The following is a 23,753-nucleotide window of genomic DNA, read 5'->3' on the forward strand; positions in this document are numbered from 1 at the left end:
CCCTTACTGTGCTCGGCCTACGTTAGAACGTCCCTTTACCACCTCTCCACGCACAGGCTGGCGTAAATTGGCAGAATCAAGCAGATCTGCATGGGCGCCTACACCGATCAGCCACAACATTTAAACCACCTGCCTAATATTGTGTAGGTCCCCCTCATGCCGCCAAAATAGCTCTGACCCATTGAGACATGGACTCCACAAGACCTCTGAAGGTGTCCTGTGGTATTTGACACGTAAGTTCCGAGGTGGGGCCTCCATGGCTCAGACTTGTTTTTTCAGCACATCCCACAGATGCTCGAGCAGATTGAGATCTGGGGACATTGGTGGCCAAGTCAATTCCTTGAACTCATGTTCTTCAAACCATTCCTGAACAATTTTTGCAGTGTGGCAGGGCGCATTATCCTGCCATCAGGGAACACCGTTGCCATGAAGGGGTGTACTTGGTCTGCAACAATGTGTGGGTAGGGGGTACATGTCAAAGTAACATCCACATGAATGCCAGAACCCAAGGTTTCCCAGCAGAATATCGCCTCATCCGGCTTGCTTTCATCCTGGTGCCATCTCTTCCTCAGGTAAACAAGGCACACCCACCCGGCCAGTCACATGATATAAAGAAAATGTGATTTAACTGACCAGGTCACCTTCTTCCATTTCTCCATGGTCCAGTTCTGGGGCTTACATGCCCATTGTAGGCACTTTCGGCTGTGAACAGGGGTCAGTAGGCGCACTCTGACTGGTCTGCGGTTACGTAGCCCCATACACAGCAAGCTGCAATGCACTGTATGTTCTGACACCTTTCTATCATAGCCAGCAGCCGGCAAAAACCTACAACACAGTCTGATACAGTATTTTACCGTACTGTTGTCACGCACTGTTTTATCAACTATTTATGTGGTCCTAATTTCTTTTGATTTACATAATTTGTTAGTTATACTTTTTATTAAAAGTAATACCTAGTGTTATTGTAGTATCATTTATTACATTGGGTTAATGTAGCACCCACTACCCGCTGGCAAGAAGGGGTATTTTTCAGGACATTCCTTGGTGTGCATTTCAACTGAGTAAAAGGACTTGATTTTTGGGTCAGCTTAGGCGGAGGTATTCGGTTATCCTATTCTTTTACTGGAACATGTTTGTGCCTTTATCTTGCAATTGACAAAAAAGCAAATGACCAGGCTCACTCAGAGCAATGTAATAAAAATCTTCACACACATTACTCTTAATAAGATAGACCCCATGTCTCCTTACTCTCCTGAGTACTTAAAGCTGTGAATGAGGCTAAACTGAGCAATAGTTTGGGAGAAAGCAGAAAGGTTTATTGTTTTGAAAGAGTTGGTTCTAAAGCGGTAGGAGATTGGACTTTAATGTAACGTTTTGCACAAGGTGACTCTGGAGGTTTTTGCCTCACACGAGGTGTACTTTTTTTTTTTCAGAGGCCTAGGATGAGAGTGTAAAATAGGCGTACATCTTTATGTGTACTGGGCAAATGATACAGGTGCAGCAGTGCAAAAGTAAGGCGTGTTGTCAGGGGCAAACGCAGGATTTGTAGAGGGGGGCTTCCATGCCACGCTTCATTGGGCATGGCAAGCCTGCAAGGGGCATGGCTATCATTTTAGAGTGCTAGGCTGCTGTCTAACTCTTAAAATCCCCATCAAATACACGGGCAATGCTGTGTGCACTACTGTTAGGTGCACTTAGCTCTCCCTTCATGAGTAGAGCAGTGTAAAGAGATACCTACCTCCCAATTGCCCCTGTGGTTTAGACAAAGCCTTGACTGTGTGGGTCAGTGCCCAAACTCAAGACTGACCCACCACAATCAGTTGGCAGACTGCCCTGCTCCCTCCTACCTGTTCTTGCTGCTTTCACTACCTATTGCTGCTGCTTGTGTCCTGAGCTCAGTTGTGCTTGTCTGGATCCTGTTTGGAGAATGGATAGGTACATGAGATATAGAAAGCCTAGCAATGAGTGATCACTGTAGGGCTCCCTCCCTCTAAGCAGTCTGACTTGGTATCACAAAGCACCCATGTTTCAATATTAATCATCCCTCCTTGCAACCAGCCTGACTGTAAATTCGGGCCATTCAACTTTAATAAAATAAATCTATTTCCCCCATTTTTGTGGAGATCTATGTGTTTAGTGTGCACAATCACATTTTTTAAATTTGTCATAACACCTTTGTTCAGTTGTAGTAAGCTCGAGTACTGTATAGGTCAATCACTAGTAAAACAGGGAGAAAGATAACTATCTACTGAAACAATTAAAGTTAAGGAGAGTTTGACCTGTGGTAATGCATAAATCTCTACTGCACTGATTGGGAAATACCATTTACAATGGCAGCATTTTGGGTCATTACTTTTCCCTCTAGAAATTCAGCGTACAAAATGAATCGGTGCAAAACATGATCGCACCTTTCACTCATGTTTGAACTCATCAGTCTAGGCTGGAGATTTCTGCTCATCTTGTTACGTGTTACATAGGCATACTCCCAAAACAATGGAAAAAGTAAGGGACTTGAATTGACAGCTAAATTGCTGCTAATGAGCACTAAGCTCACTCCATTTATGGAGCACACATAGAAGCCATGAGAATGCAGGAAATCACAGAGGAATGAGGCACTAACCTTATTTTTATCATGCAGGTTGGTTCCATCATGTTTCTTATTTTGTGTCCTTACAGAGATTTTGCACAGAAGTTGTCCAGTGCCCTTGCACACAATCCAAACTCAGGACTCCATACTATAAACCTTGCAAACAACCCTCTTGAGGATAGAGGTACAGTAATTGTGTTTTTTCATTTTCTCCATAAATGATAAAAGGATTTGTGCTTATTCCCTTGGCTTTTCCTCTGTAACAGAGTATCCTGCTTCATTTAATTATATTGTAAATATGCTGTTCACACATGAGTGATAATTATTTTCCTTTCACTCACTCTGAGATATCCTTCCACGTTCCTAGACGCTGGCTTAGAGTTAGCTTTCAATGAAAATGTCAGCTTGCCTTTTTATACTGGACTAGCTTAGCAGAAAACATATCCAGTAAATTGTGCTGTAAAGAATCTAGAAAACCATCCTATCTCAGGGCTGAGTCACTGGAGATTCATATTCTTAATATTCCCGTTTGGTGTTAATTGACTTGTCGTTTAACTATTGTAACATTATGCAGAAAAGGATATTTATCGACATGCAATAAACACTCCTAATGTATATCGTATTTAATGTAGAAATCTGCTAAGGCTTATCAAATCAAAATTGGCACAGAGTAATATTGTTATAAATTGAATTCCCCCCCAGAGTGTAATCATTGTATAACTCACATACAAGCAAGCATTGCATCCCTCTCTGGGTAACATGGCTTGCTAAGTTCTGGAAATCTTTGGCATCTGCGATCGGTCCAGTATCTTTCACAAACAGGACACATCTATAGCATACTTGCCAACTCTTCCGGAATGTCCGGGAGACTCCCGAAATTCGGGTCAGTCTCACGGACTCCCGGGAGAGCTGGCAAATCTGCCGCATCCCGCTACTGCCACCACTAAATGACGCGATTCGCAGTGAATTGGGGCATTTTGGTCCCACCTCCCGCGTCAAAACTGCATTTCCGTCGCTGGGGCGGTGCCAAAATGACGCGTTTTGCCGTGCCCCACCCCCTCCATCCTCCAGTCACGCCCCTCTCCCGGAAAGAGCTTCGAGAAAGTAGGTAAGTATGATCTATAGCTGTCTCTATTAGCTGCCAATGATTCTGTGGCCAATTGGATCAATGTTCCTACCTACTGTAATTAATACAATTTTACCACCCCTGAATATGTTTGAATGTATTTTAATATAAAATGTCATGTAGAACACCTAACTGCCCCATCTAGAACTGTCTGTTTCCTTTTTTCTGCTGCTTGTTCCTGAGACAATATTCAAAGTTCAGTTGTTGTCCTAATGCCACTCACTTCCTTCTTTGCTGCATTTATTTCTTATTATACAGAAATGCCTTCACAGTAAACATGTCTAGTCCCAATTTGAATCACAACTGCCTTTAATAATTATTTTACTGGAGACCTGTGATGGTGCTACAGGAAATAAAGGGGACAGAACAATAATGCGGTAATGCATTATTATATCAAGCTTGAAGTCCCACCCGACACACAGCATGGGTTAATTCATGTGATCTAAATACAGGCTTTTTCGGGGTTTCAGTGGTGACTCAATACTCTATGTAAGTGAAAGAAAAAGCTGAAATAATAGTTATCATTAAAACAGAGCATAAAAATACAGTGCAATGACATTGCCTGTCCTGAAGTTATGTTGATATGTATTTAAAGTGTATCTTTATCTTCCTTTAAAATCTCTCTAACTATATTCCCTGATCACTCTATATTCTACCCCTTTCTTTTCAAGCTGACTATCCCAGAGATTGTATGAATGGGTGAGACAGGGTATAATTAGCTACACAATGATAAAACAATCTGGCGTTTCACAGAGGTGATATTGAGATTACTTTTTTCTAATAACTGAAAGAGAAGTTTGTATGTCATTTTATCTTTATTACATTCTACTGCATTGTAGAATAAAATTACACCTTTTACAGGGAGTGTAGGACTTGTACTTCCAACATGCAGTAGTTCTTTCTTCCAGTTTAGTATTACTGTGTAATTCAGTGTAATTGTAGGTGAGTGTATTGCCTTCTGGAACTCCTATCTGTGGGCTCAACAACTCTGAAATCTATATGATCTGTACACTGTGAGAGTTTTAAGTGAAGCTAATGTACATTTAGGTCTTTACAACTCTGAATAAAGATTTGTCTAAATGATTGTGTGTTGAAGACAGAAAATCACTGCTGTAATTCACTTATGCATTTCCGTGTCCCGTTAAGTCAGACAATTCTTTCCCTTATTGGTGCAAAGTATTGGATCGGCATCGGTTGATGTAGCCAGTTCATTTATTTGTATCTACAGAAACTGTCTTTCTTTGAAACTTACCTTGTGCTTTTTACAGGTGTATCTTTTTTAAGTATACATTTTGCCAAACTCCCCAAGGGACTGATGCATTTAAATTTATCAAAAACCTCAATATCATCTAAAGGTAACTTTCTCCTTTTTTATGTTAACCTGTGTGATATTTGCTTAACAGTTAATTTGTTCTTTACATGGATTAATCGGAGGAGAAGAGTTTACTTTACATTGACAAAGCAGAACAAAGCAATATTGTCAGTAACACAAATTTGCAGCACTGTCCAGCATCATTTGTACTGAGTTCTGGGCTGTCAATGAATGACGTCTCAGGGACACCTTTCCATATTGCAGATTGTAGGAACACAAGCTCTGCTTCCTCTCATTACAGGCCTATTGTGCATATGTTAAAGCTTTCTATTCTAGAGATGCTCTTCCTTTGTAAGATTTAAAGGTCTGTGTTTACAAGTGTTGTATATTTTCATTTTACTTTTTCTTCAGTAGAAAATATGGCAGTACGTAGAGCCTTATATTTGTTTTTTAAATTCCTATTATTGTCATGAATGAAATCAATTCGCTTTGCCAAGGTAAAATGAACTAACTTCTACAGTGTATTTCAAAGAGATTGTCCATAGAGGTCAAATTACCATGTTAGAATGGTAATAATGTTATAAAATGTTACATAAATGTTAGACTACCTTGCATTTGTTTTTTTAACTACTAATGTTTCTATGTGCGCTGTCGCACAAAAAAGTGAAAGACTGTGTATGTATGTAAATATATATATATATATATGGGTGTGTGTGTGTGTGTATATATGTGTGTATATATGTGTGTGTATATATATATATATATATATATATATATATATATATATATATATATATATATATATATATATATATATTTATTATATTATATTATATTATATTGATCATGTCTGCGTATGATGACACACTGGTGTAATTTTTATCTTGCACTGAGGTTGTACATTATGTCTTATAATGCAAATTTCAATTTGAAATAAAACAAGTTGCTTGTAACAGGTGATCCTCATGTCCAGGTGTGTTTTCACCTTACCTGACAGTTGTACATTCCATTACACCTTGAGTCATATGACACAAGTCGGATCACTATTCTCTAAATATAGGGATGTATTTTACAGTATATTTTAAATATACATGTCACTTGTGTAATTATATGCACAGTAGAGATTCTGATTTTTCGATTTTAACCAAAAACCCATAGTGTTTTCCTGACATTTTTGGTTAACCCAAAACTACCATGTACCCTTCTTACACCACTGCCCCTCTGTTACATAGAAAACACATGTGCATCTTCTTCCTGTTCCATCATCACAACATATGACGTTATCAGTGCCCCAGTAGGGGAGTCCCACATATATCTGTTCTGCACAAGATCTGCGTCTCTCTTCTATTCTCATCACTTCCTCCCATTCTCGGTTACAGGATTTGTTTTGGGCTGCACCCACTTTATGGAATTCACTCCCTCGCACCACAAGACTTTCCTCTAGTCTTCAAACCTTCTATGAAAACCCACCTCTTCAGACAAGCTTATAGTATTCCTCTACCACCCTCTTAATCTCCCTAGATTACTCTATTACCACCCTCTACACAGCTAACACAAGACAACAAACCTCTTACCAACATAGCTGTGTGACTGAGCATACAGCCCACTAAATACTTTGTAACCTTTGCATTCTAACTGGACAAATAATCAATATGATGTAGCACTTACCCTTGTGTATCAACCCATTGTCCCATAGATTGTAAGCTTGCAAGCAGGACCCTCTTACCTCTACGTATATATGTGTATTACCCAGTATTATTTTATTACTGTTTGTTCCCAATTGTAAAGCGCTACGGAATCTGCTGGCACTATATTAATAAATGTTGATGATGTTGATGGCTGGGATATCAATGCAATTAATGGTGATGGTGAAACGCTAAGCAGATGCACTAGCAGAGATGCACATCCTATAAGTAAGGGGTAGCAGGGCAGATTGGAACGTGCCAGAGAATAGTGTGGAGGGTACCCCAAGCTTTTTAATGCAAAGGTGCCCCCTCTCCATTACATTGCAGCTGGGGGGTGGCAATATACTGTATAAAAAGTAGAACAAAAATAATAGTACACCCTACTGAACAATATATAATATAAAATTCCCTCGCCTCAAGAATTCTGTCCCATGACACCCTCCTACCCATGTCACCAGACACCCTCTCTTTTTCCTATGACACCCTCCACTCTCCCTTGTTTAAAATGAGAACAATTTAAACACCAAATAGTATGGCTTTTCTGTGCTTTATATGGCATTTTCATTAATTAACAGTGGAAAACACCTTATTTTTTACACATGAAAAAACTATGACTAATAAACACTGAATAATAATAAAAACAAAGTTGTAGAAGCTGTAATGTGTTGTGTTATGTTGTGTACAAAATGTTTTGTGGTAAATTATTTTTATTTATTAGGCTAAGTCCTTCTTTGTTTTTGTATCCCCAGGAGTAAATAGCCTGGCCCAGTCACTGAGTGCAAACCAGTTGATTGCAAGCACCCTTACTCACTTTGACCTCTCAGGGAATATACTGCGTGGTGATGACCTTTCTGTATGTGGTTACAGCCTGCCTATATACTGCAATTGCATAAGTAGCAATTTATTTTTTTCTTGTTATATACAGGGTGATTCAAAAGTCGCAGTACACCCTTTTATTTCAAAAACTCTACAGGAAATTTGGAAACCTGAATACTCCAGTAAGGTATGGGTGACGTGGCCTATCTTTTACGGTATGTACCAAACATGGGCGCCATCTTGAAATCGGCCAACCGGCTCAATTCCTGTAGAGTTTTTGAAATAAAAGGGTGTACTGCGACTTTTGAATCACCCTGTACTGTGTTTTACTTGCTCTACCTAACCCTCTATGGTCTTACTGAAGACTATACATTTATCTCAAAACACATTTTAAATAGTGGATGTAACATGACAAATCACTGCCAGTAGGATATTCTACACTTAAAATGACATCTGGTGATCTGTTTTCACTTTGATCAGTCATTGAAAGGCTAGTTGTCTGTGTTATTTCAAACAGATGTTCCAGTGTATGGTGACATTCTGTCAGTCATGTACGGTACAACTAGCTGCACCTGACAGAGATGGAAGTTAAACATATATTCTTATACTTTGCTGTATAAATGTACTATCTCTGCATGGAATGTAACCCACTCTGGCTATAAACCACTAAATGTCCTTAATTTTCAAGGATAGAAATTTGCCCCTGGTAAAATTAGTCCCTGAAAAGTACCTAGATTTTAATACAGACATACTGAATTGTAAAATCCTTCTTACTTGGTATATTGGACATAATGCTCACTATTTATTCATATTTATGATTTGTAAGTTAATCTTTATTGATTAAGATAGTTATAATGTGTACATTTACATTTAAAACAAAGTTCAGCAAACATATTGTTCTAAATATAGTAATACTACCAAGTCATATGATGCACTGCATAGTAGTGTTCCATGTAGCATGGTGCACTGAATAGTAATGTACCAAGGTAGCAGTGTACCTTGTAATATGATGAAATAGATGGTAGTGTACCAAGGTAGTTGTGTACCACCTATTATGTTGCACTAGGTAATAGTGTACCAAAGTAGTAGTGTGCCAAGTAGTATGATGCACTAAATAGTACTGTACCTATGTAGTGGCTTAACAAGTAGTATGATGCACTAGATAATGGTGTACCAAGCTAGTAGTGTACCACAGTATTCTCCCCAGAAAATTTTGCCAGCCGGGTGGCATTGAGAAGACGACCGGTGGGGGGCAGTGTAATAATTTGCAATAATATTAAAAAATGTTGGAGGTTAATGACCACTCTTGCCAGGACTGGTCTAAGACACAATGATGGCTGTAGTGCTCACATAGTGCCTTTTAAAACAGGAGATACAATGGTTTATTATATTACAATAGGACTCTGTTGGACTCCCAAGAGCCAGGTGACAAATAAATAAAAACACCCGGGTGGAGCAGCCGGGAAATTGGTGCTGGGGAGAACACTGATACCAAGTAGCATGATGCGCTGGATAATAGTGTACCAAGGTAGTAGTGTACCAAGTAGCACGACACAGTGCATATTAGTGTACCAAGTAGCACGACACAGTGCATATTAGTTTACCAAGGTAGTAGTGTACCAAGTAGCACGACACAGTGCATATTAGTTTACCAAGGTAGTAGTGTACCAAGTAGCACGACACAGTGCATATTAGTGTACCAAGGTAGTAGTGTACCAAGTAGCACGACACAGTGCATATTATTGTACCAAGTAGCATGATACACTGGCTATCATTGTATTTTATTTTAAGATGTTTGCAACTCTAAAATACCTAGATAGTAACTTTAATGTTTGCAGGATGTTTTAGTAATTGTTTCTTACTTTTTTCATCTAGTACCTGTATAATTTTTTGGCTCAGCCAAATGCCATTAAGTACTTGGATTTATCAAACACAGAGTGTTCTGCTGACATGGTAATCATTATTTTATTGAAATCCTGATAATTATTTAAATAATAATAATATGACTGAATTCTGCATGTTGGCATATTTCGGGGCTTTGTGTAGCTTTTGGGTGTTTCTAATGTTTCCCACTTAAGCAATGTTTGTTATGTTTAGTTTGTCTATTAATGATGTTTATATTCCTAATATCATCCAATACATTTACATTTTTTATAATTTGATTATTCGTAAAGAGGTTTCACAGGCTCATACTTCCAGGCTGTATTGCTTCCCTCCCTCTTCCCCATGTGAACTTTACTTGTACATTTATTAGTAGTTGCTAAGCTTGTTGAAAGCTATGTTTCAGTTCATTGGATATCATCACAGGCAGCACCTGAAACACAAAAGAATCAAGACTACACCAATAATTACATATGACCTATACGTAAAATGTAGTATATGACCTGGGAGAGAGACTCCCAGGGGGTGCTCCCAACACTTAATAATTGGTTAAGACAAAAGAAGAGAAAGAAGTGTATCGGAGGGGCACTCCTAGGTAGGTGAAGTAAGATAAAAAGGCAGCACCTGGTTGAATGTCACTGGCACTGATCCAATCGCTGGGTTTCTGTTATTTGTGCCAGTGAATTTCTACAGGTTCGGCAGCTGTAATCATTGCACATGTAATATCTGCTGTTATAACAAGGTTAGAGCTGCTGCTTAACCCATCCTCCTGGGGAGACTGCACAAACACTGTTCTCCTTGTCACACAGAAGCTGCAGGCTGCCCTTCAGGATTTTATACATTTAGTGGGGAAAAAAATAAACCAACCACACTGGAGAGCAGGGAGAAGGAGGGAGAGGATGTTACAGTGCACAGAGCAGACCAAGCTCAGATGGTAAACCCAAAGCCTCTCTGCGCGCTGCTTCATGTGCCATGTGACTGTGACTACCATGGTAGTCACATGACGCTGTGGAAATTCCATAGAATTATAAATTAATAATAGCAGTCTGAAGAAACAAACCAAAGAAAATGATAATTACCAAGATTCCTCTTCTAGCCTGCCACAGTGATTTATGCTAAAAATGAAAAAAAAAAAAGTTGTTTTTTTTCATGGGGTTCCTGCTTTAATTCAATTTTCACTTCAAATAACAATCAGTTTAGAATTATATATGGGTTAAATAAATCCTGAGATTGAGCGGACATTGGGGCTGCTATTACACGTGTTGTCTTTGTGTTTGTGTGAAGATTTTTATTATTTTGCTTTGGCTGAGAAGCATATTTCCAGGAGAACTCAAAGGATGGTGGAGTTTGGGTTTTAGCCTAAACTTTTAATGGGACATTTTCAGTGTAGAAGGGTAGTAACATAATAATGCACTTCAAACACCAAATTTCCACTTGTAATAAAGACCCTATGCACAGTGCACAGATTAAGATTGACAAAATAGTGAACAAGCAGCAGTCCCCTGTTCATTATACCAAAAGAGTAAAAAATCATAACACACTCTCAATCTCAATAAAATGTAATTAAATTAAAGACTCCCATAAACCCTCATTCACCACTTTGTTAATTCTAAAAAATATCTTCTTCTTTCTTGATCCTTTGTAGTCCAAATTAAAACACCTCAGAGCATTCCTCATAAAAACAATCCACCTACACACTGCCACCAACTGATGGAGAATGACCATAGCCGAGATTTGGTGACCCCCCCCTTCACCAGCTTTTCCCCACACAGGGTGCTTGTGATTCTGGGAGTCTTAGGCATTTGTTTTGTACTTTGTATATTATCGCTCTGGTGTACGTCACTGATCAACTGCTGTGGGCAGCCCTGAAATAAAAGTTCAGAGTAGTTTTCCAGAGTACCACCAGCACAATACATTGACAGATTAGTTCCATAGGCAGAAATGATCTTCTGGCAGGTAATTAGAACGCTATGCTGTCTCTCCGAGCACCCTGTTAGTAATGTAAACGGAAAGGTAATTTTCAGGTGTGGAACTGGTATCTATGGGACACTGTATAATTGAGGTGGCTGAACTCTGCCCCCGCTTCACATGGCTCTGCTCGAAAAGAGAGAGCTACATGCACCTAACAGTAGTGCACGCAACATTGCCCATGTATATTATGGGGATAGGGAGAGTTGGAGAGCAGCCAAGCACTCTCTAAAATTATGGTCACATGGCCATGAATGCTGGTCATGCCCACTGGCGGCGTGGTGTTGGAAACCCCCTCTGCAAATCCTGAGTTTGCCCCTGAAAAGGGATCCAAAAGAGGAAAATCCCTTTTAATTAAATTGAGTTCTATAGTGTTGAGGTCTTAAATATGTTTTTGCAAAAAAAATATATGGACCTGTAGATTTCTTGCTTATGCCTCAACTATTTTACTATTTTAGATGCACACTGGGACCTCTGCTCTTATAAAGTGATGACAGACAATGTACCATATATATATTTTTCTAGTTTTGGGCAATAATCACATATCTATTAAGAAAGTACTTACTGATGACTCCAGCTTGGAATAGAAAATGTTTCTGTACCTTACCTTTTATGCAGTTGTATCATATAGTAACAACGACTTTATTCCCATATCAGGTATGTGGCGCTCTCCTTCGTGGCTGCCTGCAGCAACTTGCTACCCTCAATCTGTCCAGGACATTCTTTACTCACAGGTATAAATCACATTTATTAAACTAGAATTTATAGTGGAAAAGTTACTGTTCAATGTTCATTGCAAGTATATATCTTGATGGTTGTCTAAGCTAAATGTTTTGTTCACTATAAACTATTTGTTACTTTTAGCCTTGTTCATGTTAGTGTCATTGTAATCCAATGCACTTTACCTATTCAATGGTGATCATTCACAAGTTTAACATAAGAGCATTCACTGGATTAGATATTCAAAGCACTACAGCCAATGCTGGTGCTATATAAATAAATGTTAATAAGAATGATAATATTTTTATGCCTTTACCACTGTATGTTTTATTTCCTTTGATTATTTTAGGTGTAGTGAATGCCTTATAATTATGGCATGTTCAGTTTGTCTATCAGACTGTACTACCCGGTATAATATATTGTGGCTAAGGATAATAATAATGCCTCTCTTTGTGATCAACAGGAAAGGAAAAGAAGTCCCTCCATCGTTTAAACAGTTCTTCAGCAGCTCTCTTGCTTTAACCCACATCAGTCTTTCTGGAACGAAGCTTGCCCCTGAGCCATTGAAGTAAGTTGCTTAATGAATTTAGCCATTAATTACAATTATGGGACACTTTGCAGTGGCTTCCCTGAGGATTGCATTTAACACAATAACAAAAAGTAAAATTAAAAGTAAACAGTACTGTTTAAATGGAATATACTCCAGTATTTTTGCATTCAGAAGATAACTACCATTCAAATCCATATTTAGTACCTTTCAGTTGACCTTATCCTTCTGCCTGTGGTGCAGTCTTTGAATATGTGATGTGTTGGGTACTAAACATTTGTAGCTAGCTAGCTACTTACCTTGTGCTGGAACGCCTACTTACCAGTATAAATACAAGCTTAGAGGATATGTAGGGGCAAATAAAGTAGTTAGACCTGCCATACAGATCCCTTTGCAACTATTGCAGTGTCAGTGGGAAACCACCTCATTACTATTAGGCAGAATCATCATCATCATTTCTTTATATAGCGCCAACATATTTCGTAGCGCTTTACAATTGGGGACAAGCACAGTAGACTAATAAACAAACTGGGTAAAGCAGACAAAGAAGTGAGAAGGCCCTGCTCGCAAGCTTACAATCTATGGGACAATGTGAGTTTGATACATGAGGTTAAGTCTACATTTTGCATTTCGGCCCAGCCAGACTGCAAAGGTAAAAGTGACTCATAAGCTAAATGATCCCATCACACAACAATGTTGGTCTTTAGTGCTAATTAAATACTGTGCTAGGGACACAAAATGCAACGAGTTTCAGGCGATGTGCCTTTGCTTCATTGCTGCCAACATACAGGACTTATAGTTCATCTTAAAACCACAGAAACAGATAGCGAAACAGCCAATCTGTGTGTGGGGCTGCATTTATCCTTCTCTCAGTGCATTCTCCAGAAAGTACAGAGAAGAACCCTCATTGCCAGGTGCTATCACTGAGCATCACAGCTGGGCCCACTAGGGGGACTTCTTCATTGGAAACAATGGACTATTTTTTTGTTTTGTTTCATTTGGCACCTTAGATGGTCAATTATCAGTTAGATGCTGGACATGTTCTTATTTCTTCTATGTTATTGTTACTATTATGAGCTTAATTATAAATATTATATTTTTTTTCTATTGAAAGTTATGGTTATCTTGTGAATAATGATTAAGTATAGCAAAACATAGTATACCTTTCACCATGCCATACTTTAGTAAGTCCTTACTTAAAGCTTAGGAAATGGTAGATTCCTTTTGATGTACATTTGTGCTTAGACATGTTTCTAATTAATTTTGGGATTTTCACGTTTCTGTTGCTCCAATTTTTATGTATTAAAATCAAACTAAATTGCTGACAATTAAATGGGTTTCCCAGTTTAAGTAACCCCTGTATATATAAATAAACATAAATAAATATGTTCCCTTCCCAAAAATAGTTCTTTGTTGGGGTACCCCACCCAGAGCCGTAACTTCAAATTTTAGCACCTGGGGCGAGAAACAAAAATGCCGCCCCCCATCCCTCAATTTTAACCAAATGAACCTAAAATATTCATAAACTGTGCCCCCCTTCAACGTTGCACCCTGGCCGGTCGCCCATATCACACAGCCCTAGTAACTAGGGCTGTGCGATATTCACTCTATTTGGACGAGTCCCTGCTCTCATACATAGCAAGCAGCCACTGTTAGTCCCCTTCGCCGCTTGGCTCATTTTATAGCAGGCGAGATCAGACCTGGCTGCCCTAATTGACAGCATTGAAGCTACAGAGAGACCCGAGCAGCGCTGAAACTGGCCAGCAGCAATCTTGGCTTTATATGAGTGTCAAGACCCGGCAAAATAGAGAAAATTAATACTATTCGGAAGGGATAACCTTTGACTTTGTACAAGGGTTATTTAACATGAAAACCTCTCTAAATGTTACTATATGTATGAATAACTTGTTACAAAAACAAACAAAAAAGCATGTAAATCATATGAAAATGATCTGCTCTAGAGCTGTAAAAGGAATGATATTTACAAGCAATTGTATGCTGAATTGTTTCAGGTCTCTGCCCTTTCCATCCTTTGTGGCTGCTACAATTGTTGTTTTTTTTCTACTGTATTCATGTGAAGGTTAAACGGCCAATTGTCACATTGCTTTATAATATTGCTAGCTGGTTTGTGCAGAGAATACCATGTTAAATGCAGGGTGTATTAAATAGAAAAGGGCTTAGAAACTGGTAGCTGACAGGTCCCCAGGCTCCAGATTATTTACTGTGTGGCTTTAAGGAATGTATGGTTATATCAAAGGAAATTCTGACATCTCTAATAAACCGAGAGATGCTGTGGGTTAAGTGGGGCAGACCTGCAGAAGGCCACAAGTATAAAATAAAGCCTTTTAAGTCACTTTGTAACCACTGTTTTATCATCTCGATTTTTTGCAGAGGACAATTTGCAGCTGCATCAATAATAAAGACAGAGATAGAATTTGACAGGTTCAGCTATAGCCTTTGCGGTTTGTAGTACAGTATTTCATGATTTACTATACCAAATGACATTTTATTAAATCGGTTTTGGCCCATTCACCAACATACTGCTCCAACAATTGTGTATATTCAATTACTTCACTAAACCGAAGCCTAGTTTCAAAGCACAAGAGTTGAATTCATTTTCTGGTGCGACACTCGTATGCACTATAAAGACAATTTACTACATTCATCAATGCACAAATTAATAAGTTATTTTAAGGAAAGCAAATGCTGACACATTCATGCATATGGTTTATATTAAATGCTCCTGTTTGATGAAAAATCCCACTAAAGGTTTGCTAATCATAAAATATGTTTTTGTTTTTTGTTAAAAACTGCTTCTATTGACAACTGAAATAAAAAATATATATATATATATATATATATATATATATATATATGGGTTTGATTTAGATTTCTTTATCAGAACTACAGATAATTGAGATAAGGCTACAGTGAAAGCCTACTTAAAAAACATAAGGTATTTGCATGTTCATGAAAATAGCATGATTTCACTTCACTCTGTGTTTGAAATGGGCGTTAATATAACAACTTATAGGAGAGCGCAGTGACCTGTATGTGATTGTGTAAGTGAGGACTGGGCTGCATGTGACACGTACAGTGGGGAAGAGGGTTAGAGGCAGTTAGTAAGTCACAAACTGAGAGGTTGATAGTGGAAGGAACTGGGCCCTCAAACAGTACAGGGTAGCGATGTGAGACACTGTCAAAGTGATACGGAAAGATTGTTGTATTAAACACACCTACATATGAAACACTGTTCATGCCAACTTCTCTTCTTAATTTTTCTCCAAAAATTCCTTTTTGGAAACGAAGAAAACAATTACAAAGAAAATAGCAATTATTGTAAAAGCATTAATAAACTTTATTTTGCTTTAAGTATTGAATCACTGTCTAGTTTCTATTATGAGAAGCACAATATGAGAAAAATGGTGCTTTTGTTGGAAGACTGAAAATATTGGAAATAATAACAATTCACCTACAAAATCAGCTCTCCAAGACTGTCGGGCTGAAGCTGTAAAATTGGTCCGCTTGTAAATATGGAGGTGTCACAGGATTTGCAAGATTCTAGATCTTTTATTGAGATAAGCTGAATGGATTTGGAGTGTTCTTTGCTGAATGTAGAATAGGCATGTTTGTCTGCCCGTTTAATGTCCATAATCAAAAACAAGATTTTCTTTTCATTAGGTGTATTTGCACAAAATACTATGGGCTACGGTTTCTAGTTCATAATTGAGTCCCATTGTGTTAATATGACCCAACAAGATGAAACCACATGAAATTATCTTGTATAGTAGATAACAGAAAAACAACTAAGAATTTTTCATCTAGGAAAAAACCCATCTTCGCGTATATTTGCAATATACAGCCATAATACTGTAGAAGAATCTGTTTTCTTACTACTTTCAGCTGTGCTAAAAAAAGGAGCAGATGATTTAAGACTACGTTTTATCTGTTTCTTTGCAAGTGACTAAATGTTAGTCAGTAGGCCCTTACAATGATTGTATATTGCAAAAAAGGAATATATTGAAAATGGGCACATTATATAAACATGGGTTTGCCTATTGTCTTCTCACTAGTGTCTATATTTCTGTCAGAAATGTTATATACAACCTTTGGAGTTTTCAGACCCAAGAGCACGATTTTACATTTTTTTAACTATATTTACCACAGTCTTGACCATTCCTATTTTATGGTACAATGATCACATTGGGAGATTGTATTCATGTGAAGGTGCTTCCTCCCTTTATCTTTCTCTCAATTATAGATCTGAAACAAAAGGTTTTGTCCCCTTTTCTTACTGACTGTGGCATTTTATCTTCAGCCTGCCTGATGTCATTCTTAGTCCCTTTCTGCTTAACCAGATATACAACGTTATCTTCATTCTTTTTTAGATTTTACAATGCTTCCTATCGCCCGAGACACAGATTGTTCTTCTTTTCCTTCTTATTTTTTCTAACGAGCCTAAAACAAAGTTCTGTTGTTTTTAGAATTATGTTGTTACCTTTCCCCCAATGTTCTTGCACTCCATTTATACTCAGCCCTCCTGAAATCTAACACATTTATTTTTGTGTGGTATGTGTCACCCCTATGTTTACACTAAATAACTTGATTGATGATTACTGTGAGCCAGGCCTTTGTGTAAAACCCTCTTTGTGCAGATTAAAATCTTCCATAATTATTACTTTGCTGCCAATTTGATTATTTCTTCCATTAGAACTCTATCCAGCTTCTCTTCCTAAGTATGAAGGTCACTACAGCACATCCCTGTGTTTCTAGGGTAACAAAAAGGGTCTCCATTTTATCTCCCAATACCTTGTATTAAAGTAACTGATGCTGTTTTTATGTAGATAGCCACTTTATCTATCTACTATGTCCTCAGTCATGATTTTCATAACACCGTGACTCTGTGTGAGCCACAATACCCAGATCTCATCTCTTGTTGTTATGAACTTTAGTTCGGAATTGTATTTCATAAGGTCACAAGTATTTGTATACATAGCTTGTAGATTTTTATCACTGCTTTTCCTTATCCTTCATTTATTGTTCCTTTTGTCTGTTTCATTGACTGCGTATTTGTGCAAGTTATTCTCTGTTCCTTGGAGATGTTACCTGCTGTAGAGTTTTGCCTTAGTAATACCGTATGAGGTGGGGAACAGTTATATCTTTCTCGCTTTATTTTACTGCATCCCTCACTTACTTTAAATACTGCACTTGCCCTGAACCGGTCACATAATAAGTTTTTTCCTCTGCAAGCTGGGTGCAATCATTCTCATACCCAACCAAATATCGTAACTGTCCTCTAAACGCTTGAGATGAGGATACATGTACGGTACATACCATTTTCACCATGAATACCAGACATCCTCTCTGCCCTTTGTGAGACAGAACTAGCACATAACAAGACAGTTCTGTTACAGCTCCCAGTTATATAATAAGGTTATATACACAATTACTTCATGGCATAGAGATTTACCATTTACATTTACAGATTATGTGCGAATGTTACATGATGCCTTTTCATATATGTACAGCTTGCATTTTAGACTTGATATGCCTGTGATACACATAATATAGAGGTTATCCTTTCATAAATTTCAATTAATGGTAATTTCAAATAATTCGCTTCAGCTATTTTAGGAGAAGGCTCATGTAACATGACATCTGGGCTTCCTTAACGCTATTAGGAAGAAATATTAGATTTTGTTACTGAGAATTGTCCTGTGGAGGTAATTTCCTCTTCTTACAGTTCTTTAATCCTTACTCATTTTAAACTTAACATTGAACATATCTAGAAAAAACACAAGTTCAAATTAAAGATCCAACTTTGTAATTCGGTTTAGCCTGTGATTGTAATAGTTGCTATTTCTCATATGAATATATACGTAGCAATCACTGTTACTTTTGTGGTGCTAGCTATGTTCTTTCTTCAATTAACATCAGTAAATGTTGTTGCAAAACATGCTAATCTAATAAACTATTTTGCCTATTGGTCCTAATCCTAGTAACATACTGCTATAAAAACCAATTAGCTACATAGATATTTATAACACAATTCAATGTTCATGTATAATTACATTTGTAGTTGACCTATTTGCATAGGCATTCTGTCCCAGTGGTAATTACATAGCAAAATGTCCACTGAAATTATAAAGATTACCAGAGCGAATACTCCCGTATCATCCTTTGGTATAAAGCCGCAGTACAGCTATACGCTGTTCCTTTTAAAATATACCTAGTGGGAGATGAAGATTTTCATATCTTCTAATATGTTTAATATTAATTATTTTTCTGTTTAGCACTTTGAAGGCTGTGACTGCCATCACTTACCCAGCACCTTTCCCATAGGTGTATATAACTACTGTAGCTTTCAGCTAGGTCCTACTGATATTCTCTATAACCTGTAGGAAGATGCAACAGACAGTTACTTTATGTACCCTGTTATAGAAATGAATTGTCTGAATGAGGCCTCCTTGTCCGTGGTAGATGGACATTCACAATTTGATCAAAATGTACACTAAGAACCTCTGGCCTGATTCATTAAGGATCTTAACTTGAGAAACTTCTTATTTCAGTCTCCTGGACAAAACCATGTTACAATGCAAGGGGTGCAAATTATTATTCTGTTTTGCACATAAGTTAAATACTGACTGTTTTTTCATGTAGCACACAAATATCAACTTTAAATGTCAGTGTACAAATAAGCTCAGGGCGCAACGCTGAAGGGGGGCGCAATTTAGGAATATTTTAGGTTAGTTTGGTTAAAATTGAGGGCTAGGGGGGCGGCATTTCTCTTTCTCGCCCCGGGCGCTAGAATTCTAAGTTACAGCTCTGTTTGTAACCACCACACAGGGGAAGGTCAACTCAGATACACAAAACTTGGAGGTTCCTGGACAAAAAGATATAAAGAGAAACGGATCTCCAATAGATCAAGTGATCTGATGGAAATCTCTATTGCCATATATTCCACTGCCCTCCATTATTGTGTTATTGTTTATAAACTGTGGAACCGACGGGTCCTGGCCGTGTCTGACTGCTTTTTCTGTTTCCGAGTTTGGTGAATGGGAGAAGGCAGTATAAGACCCTAACAATAGCTCCAGGCAGGGTATCCAGCTTGGGGGTGGCAGAAGTCCTGGAAGGTGGCCTGTCCTGGCATTTTCTTTTACATACACTTATGCCACTAAATACATTGTAAAAAGTAGAAGCATAAGTCTATCTAACCATAATGCCAGACAAGTGGATCAGTTAGAACAGGTTAAAAAGACTGGTGACGTATTTATTTCCCTGTCAGCATGTTGCGTGAAATAGTATAAAAGGGGCTTGACGCACAAGTTAAAGTATACAATATCACTACCTTCAAGTGATGTTGTGTGTGTAACCCAAAGTTGCCTTCTCTCCCGGAATGTATGGGAGACTCGCAAATAAGGGGTAGACCTGCCAGACTCCAGAGCAGAGATCTCCCAGAAACCATTTAACTTTTGTAAGGTTGGAGAGGAGGACATGAGGGAAACCGCATCATCAAGCTCCACCCAGCTCAGTAAACAAGAAGTGACAGTAGTGTAATGACTGTAATTGTATTATGAGCCACTGAGTGCTTACTGAGGTGGGTGGAGCTTGGTGATACTATTCCCCCAACCACTTTATTGCACAAATTGCACCACCTGGCCCCTCCCACCTCCCTTTTCCTACCTCTGCTCTGAATTTCCCAGAAGCAAGGTAGGAAAAGTAGACAAGTATTGTGTTAAAGCTCTTAAAACGGTGATAGGCAAAGAAAATAACTAGAGGGCTGCATGCATGCCCCTCCAGCCTTCAAAGGGGCCGCACAGAGGAAGAAAGGAGGGCACAGTGCTGTCCCTCCTGCTACTGGACATGTTGTGTGACCTCACTGCACTGTTCTAATAAGAGCAGCTGGATGGGGGCCACAGCTAAAGGCCCACTGCTGTATTAAAAGATCTAATGTGCAATAAACATTACAATCAGGTTTTATCATGCTCTTGTACTGGTTTTGAATGTAAATAATAAAGAAATACATGTATAATACATTTATAATAGAAATGAAATGAATAAATGTGTATTTTTAATACCTTCATTTTTCAGGGTAAGTACTTGTTAGCTCATTATATATGTATGCTGTGCTGTCTGTTTAGAGACATACAAGTAAGATATGACAACCTTTAAAACAGTCCAGAAATTGTCTTCACATTGTCTGAAAATCCTAAACATATGTAATATTTTACACAGTGTAAGTGACATAATGATTTCACAGTTTCAACGCCAGCTTAAAGCAACTGTAAATAAACAACATATGCTTACACTCTGAAGTAGGCTTCCAACCAACATTTGTCTACATTATCTCGCTTGCTCAGAGTGCAGAATATTCAGCAGTGCACACGTCTATACAATTTACATTTAGGGGTCTATTTACCAAGCATTTTTCCTGTGGTATACCCCCGAAAACAACAGTTTTCGGGGGTTTACCGTGAAATCACTATGTACTATTGAAGCATCGCAGCAGATATCTCAGATATCTGCTGCTTTGCATTTCCTATCGTTTTTCTGAGCACTCCCCATAACAGTGTATGGGAAGTGCTCAGAACCGCTATGTATTAAAGGCTAACTAGAGAAAATTTTCTCTTTTTTTTACATGTTGATGTACGCCATCTGAAGCTGGCGTACATTAACATATCTGAAAACTTTTGCGCTGTCCAGCTCTGCTCTGAAGAGCAGAGCTGGACAGCGCATGTGTGGAGGGATCATGTGATCCCTTCCTGTCAATCATCCTGCAGTTTGCCGGTAAGGATGTTACTGCGCATGCACCAACTATTCAGTCGGTGCATGCGCACTAACAAAAAAAGAAAAAAAAAAAGAGAAGATCATCGCAGCCTTGAAAAATGAGAAAAGACTGCGATGATCAGGTGAGTCACTTCTCAGGGACAGCAGGTTATCGGCACTGCTGTCCCTGAGAAGTTTTTTAATACATAGCCGTTACTTTTCAATCCTTATCAAGGAGATAAGGATTGAAAAGTATCAAGTCAAAAAAAACGAAGGGTCATAAATAGACCCCTGAGTCACAAGGTATGACCATACCATTGCATTGATATTAAACATAGATCTTCTCTATTGTTAGTTGTGTAATCAGAGATTAATTTTGTATTTCAGAGCTCTGCTACTTGGTTTGGCGTGTAACCCTAACCTAAAGGAGGTGTCCTTAGATCTCAGTAACTGCGAGGTAAGAGAAACAGCATGTACACAGCCGTACCCAAGAAACCACAGAATATACAGTATATCAGGTCTTGTGAACCATAAATGTATATTCTATTTCATCATAACTGCAATATCCTACCATTGCAGGTGTATTTTGTCTGCTAGATAAATAATGGGTCCCTAATTACTAAATAAAATAAAAGCCACATTTAATGGTTTCCCTTCTCTTTGAAGACTGGGAACTCGTCTTATCATAAAAACACATTTTTGTAGCCCTCAAGGAATTCATCAAGTAATTGCTCACCATGTAATTATTTGAAATATATTGTGCCATTCTGTGCTTTCAAAATGGGGAGAAATGTATCATGCTTATTGCAATAATTACAGTTCTTACTATCTGCATAGGATTTGAACATGTACTTATATTAAAATATATACAACACATTTATTCTAAAATAAATTCCATTGAAAAAGATTATAGAAAGGGTATATATAGAGGCATAGTGGTAATTCACTGAGTCTCATTTCTCCAATATTATCATCTGAGTAATGAATGGGTAATACACTATATATTGATTATATATCAGTTCTACAATATCCTGAAGCTTCTTAAGTGGTCTCTTCAAAGTTGGTGGCATTATTCTGTATATGGTTCAAAATTCTGTACATAATTCCCAATTCTAAATTGCCACAGATTATGCTAGCACCTTATAAATAAATGATAATTATAATGTAAATAATAATTATAAGTTGGGAGAACAAGGTGATGTCAGTGTTAATTGTAATGCTTTTTGCTCATTGTGTATTCAAAAAAATATTATAAATAGTTAAAATTATTAAACATGTTATTGACATGGGATGGTTTTATCCAATGAGGAACATATAAATAATTTCCTAGTAAACAAAGCTCTTACCCAGAGAAAGACCTGTGTCTTTCAAAAGATCAAAAAAAACCCGATCAAAAGAGGTTTTACTATCCGTGTTATTTTTGGCCAGTAATTGATTTAAGAGCTTCATTTAAACTGAAACATGACCTGTTTGATGAATGAAATCGGCATGCTGGGTACTCTAGTGATCTGGCCATCATGTAATTCTGGATCTCACTTTCATAATTATGCCACCAATTATGATGGAAATATGAAGGAAATCTAATGTCTACATTAGACTGCACCAGGCAGTGTACGCAAATAGCTTCTGTTATATTCTGCTTGTCTAGTACAGAGACAGAATCTGTTTGCAGCTTTAACCAGTGATGCTAAAGTACAAGTCCCTGCAGACTAGTCAAACACAAATGCTGACACATATTAAAGCAGAGAATTGAAGTCCAATTTTTCATCTTTCCAGGTAAAATAACTACTTAATGAATAATGGAGATACATTCAGGCCAAAATATGACATATTTAGCAGGACCTGGATAATGAAACCCTGATTGTTCTGTGATATAACAGCACAGAATATCCAAATCAGAGACAAGGAAATTGTGTTATTCAAATCTGAACAGCTACTTATTCATTAATTTAATTAATTTTTGAATTAAGATCAAAGCCTAATTACCCACAGGTGCAACTGCGGACTGCATAAATCACAGATGGGTTTTGATTGACACAATCAATTTGTTTTTATATGTTAATTTGTATTATGTTCATATCAAGTATGTCTCTGTCACATAGAGCCGCACAGGGTGATTTATAAACCTAAAACTTGTATATTCCCTTCGTTTTGTGTGCATGTGCACATTTCAAGGTGCAAATGCAACCTGGGCCTGGGACCTTTGTAGGTTGCCAAGTGCTCTGTATAATGCACAGGTTCAAAACCCTATTAAATGACATGTTGGGCCTGATTCATTAAGGGAAGTAAGGCAAGAAAAGGAGTAAGTTTTCTGTTGGACAAACCATGTTGCAATGCAAGGGGTG

The 23,753-nt window shown here is 37.9% G+C and overlaps 1 protein-coding gene across 3 annotated transcripts in view; it reads left to right on the forward strand.

Annotated features, from left to right (window-relative positions):
• The window catches only part of CARMIL1 (capping protein regulator and myosin 1 linker 1), a 227,789-nt gene that overhangs the window by 101,819 nt on the left and 102,217 nt on the right, over window positions 1–23,753 (forward strand). For all 3 annotated transcript variants that reach the window (XM_075213171.1, XM_075213169.1, XM_075213170.1), the window contains exons 11-17: window positions 2,677–2,771; window positions 4,982–5,068; window positions 7,460–7,563; window positions 9,402–9,479; window positions 12,033–12,109; window positions 12,559–12,663; window positions 21,796–21,865. In XM_075213171.1, the coding sequence (XP_075069272.1) occupies window positions 2,677–2,771; window positions 4,982–5,068; window positions 7,460–7,563; window positions 9,402–9,479; window positions 12,033–12,109; window positions 12,559–12,663; window positions 21,796–21,865 (616 nt within the window). The remainder of the gene's footprint in view (window positions 1–2,676; window positions 2,772–4,981; window positions 5,069–7,459; window positions 7,564–9,401; window positions 9,480–12,032; window positions 12,110–12,558; window positions 12,664–21,795; window positions 21,866–23,753) is intronic.

Source organism: Mixophyes fleayi, chromosome 5 (assembly GCF_038048845.1).
Source record: "Mixophyes fleayi isolate aMixFle1 chromosome 5, aMixFle1.hap1, whole genome shotgun sequence".
In the NCBI taxonomy this organism is placed as follows: Eukaryota; Metazoa; Chordata; class Amphibia; order Anura; family Limnodynastidae; genus Mixophyes; species Mixophyes fleayi.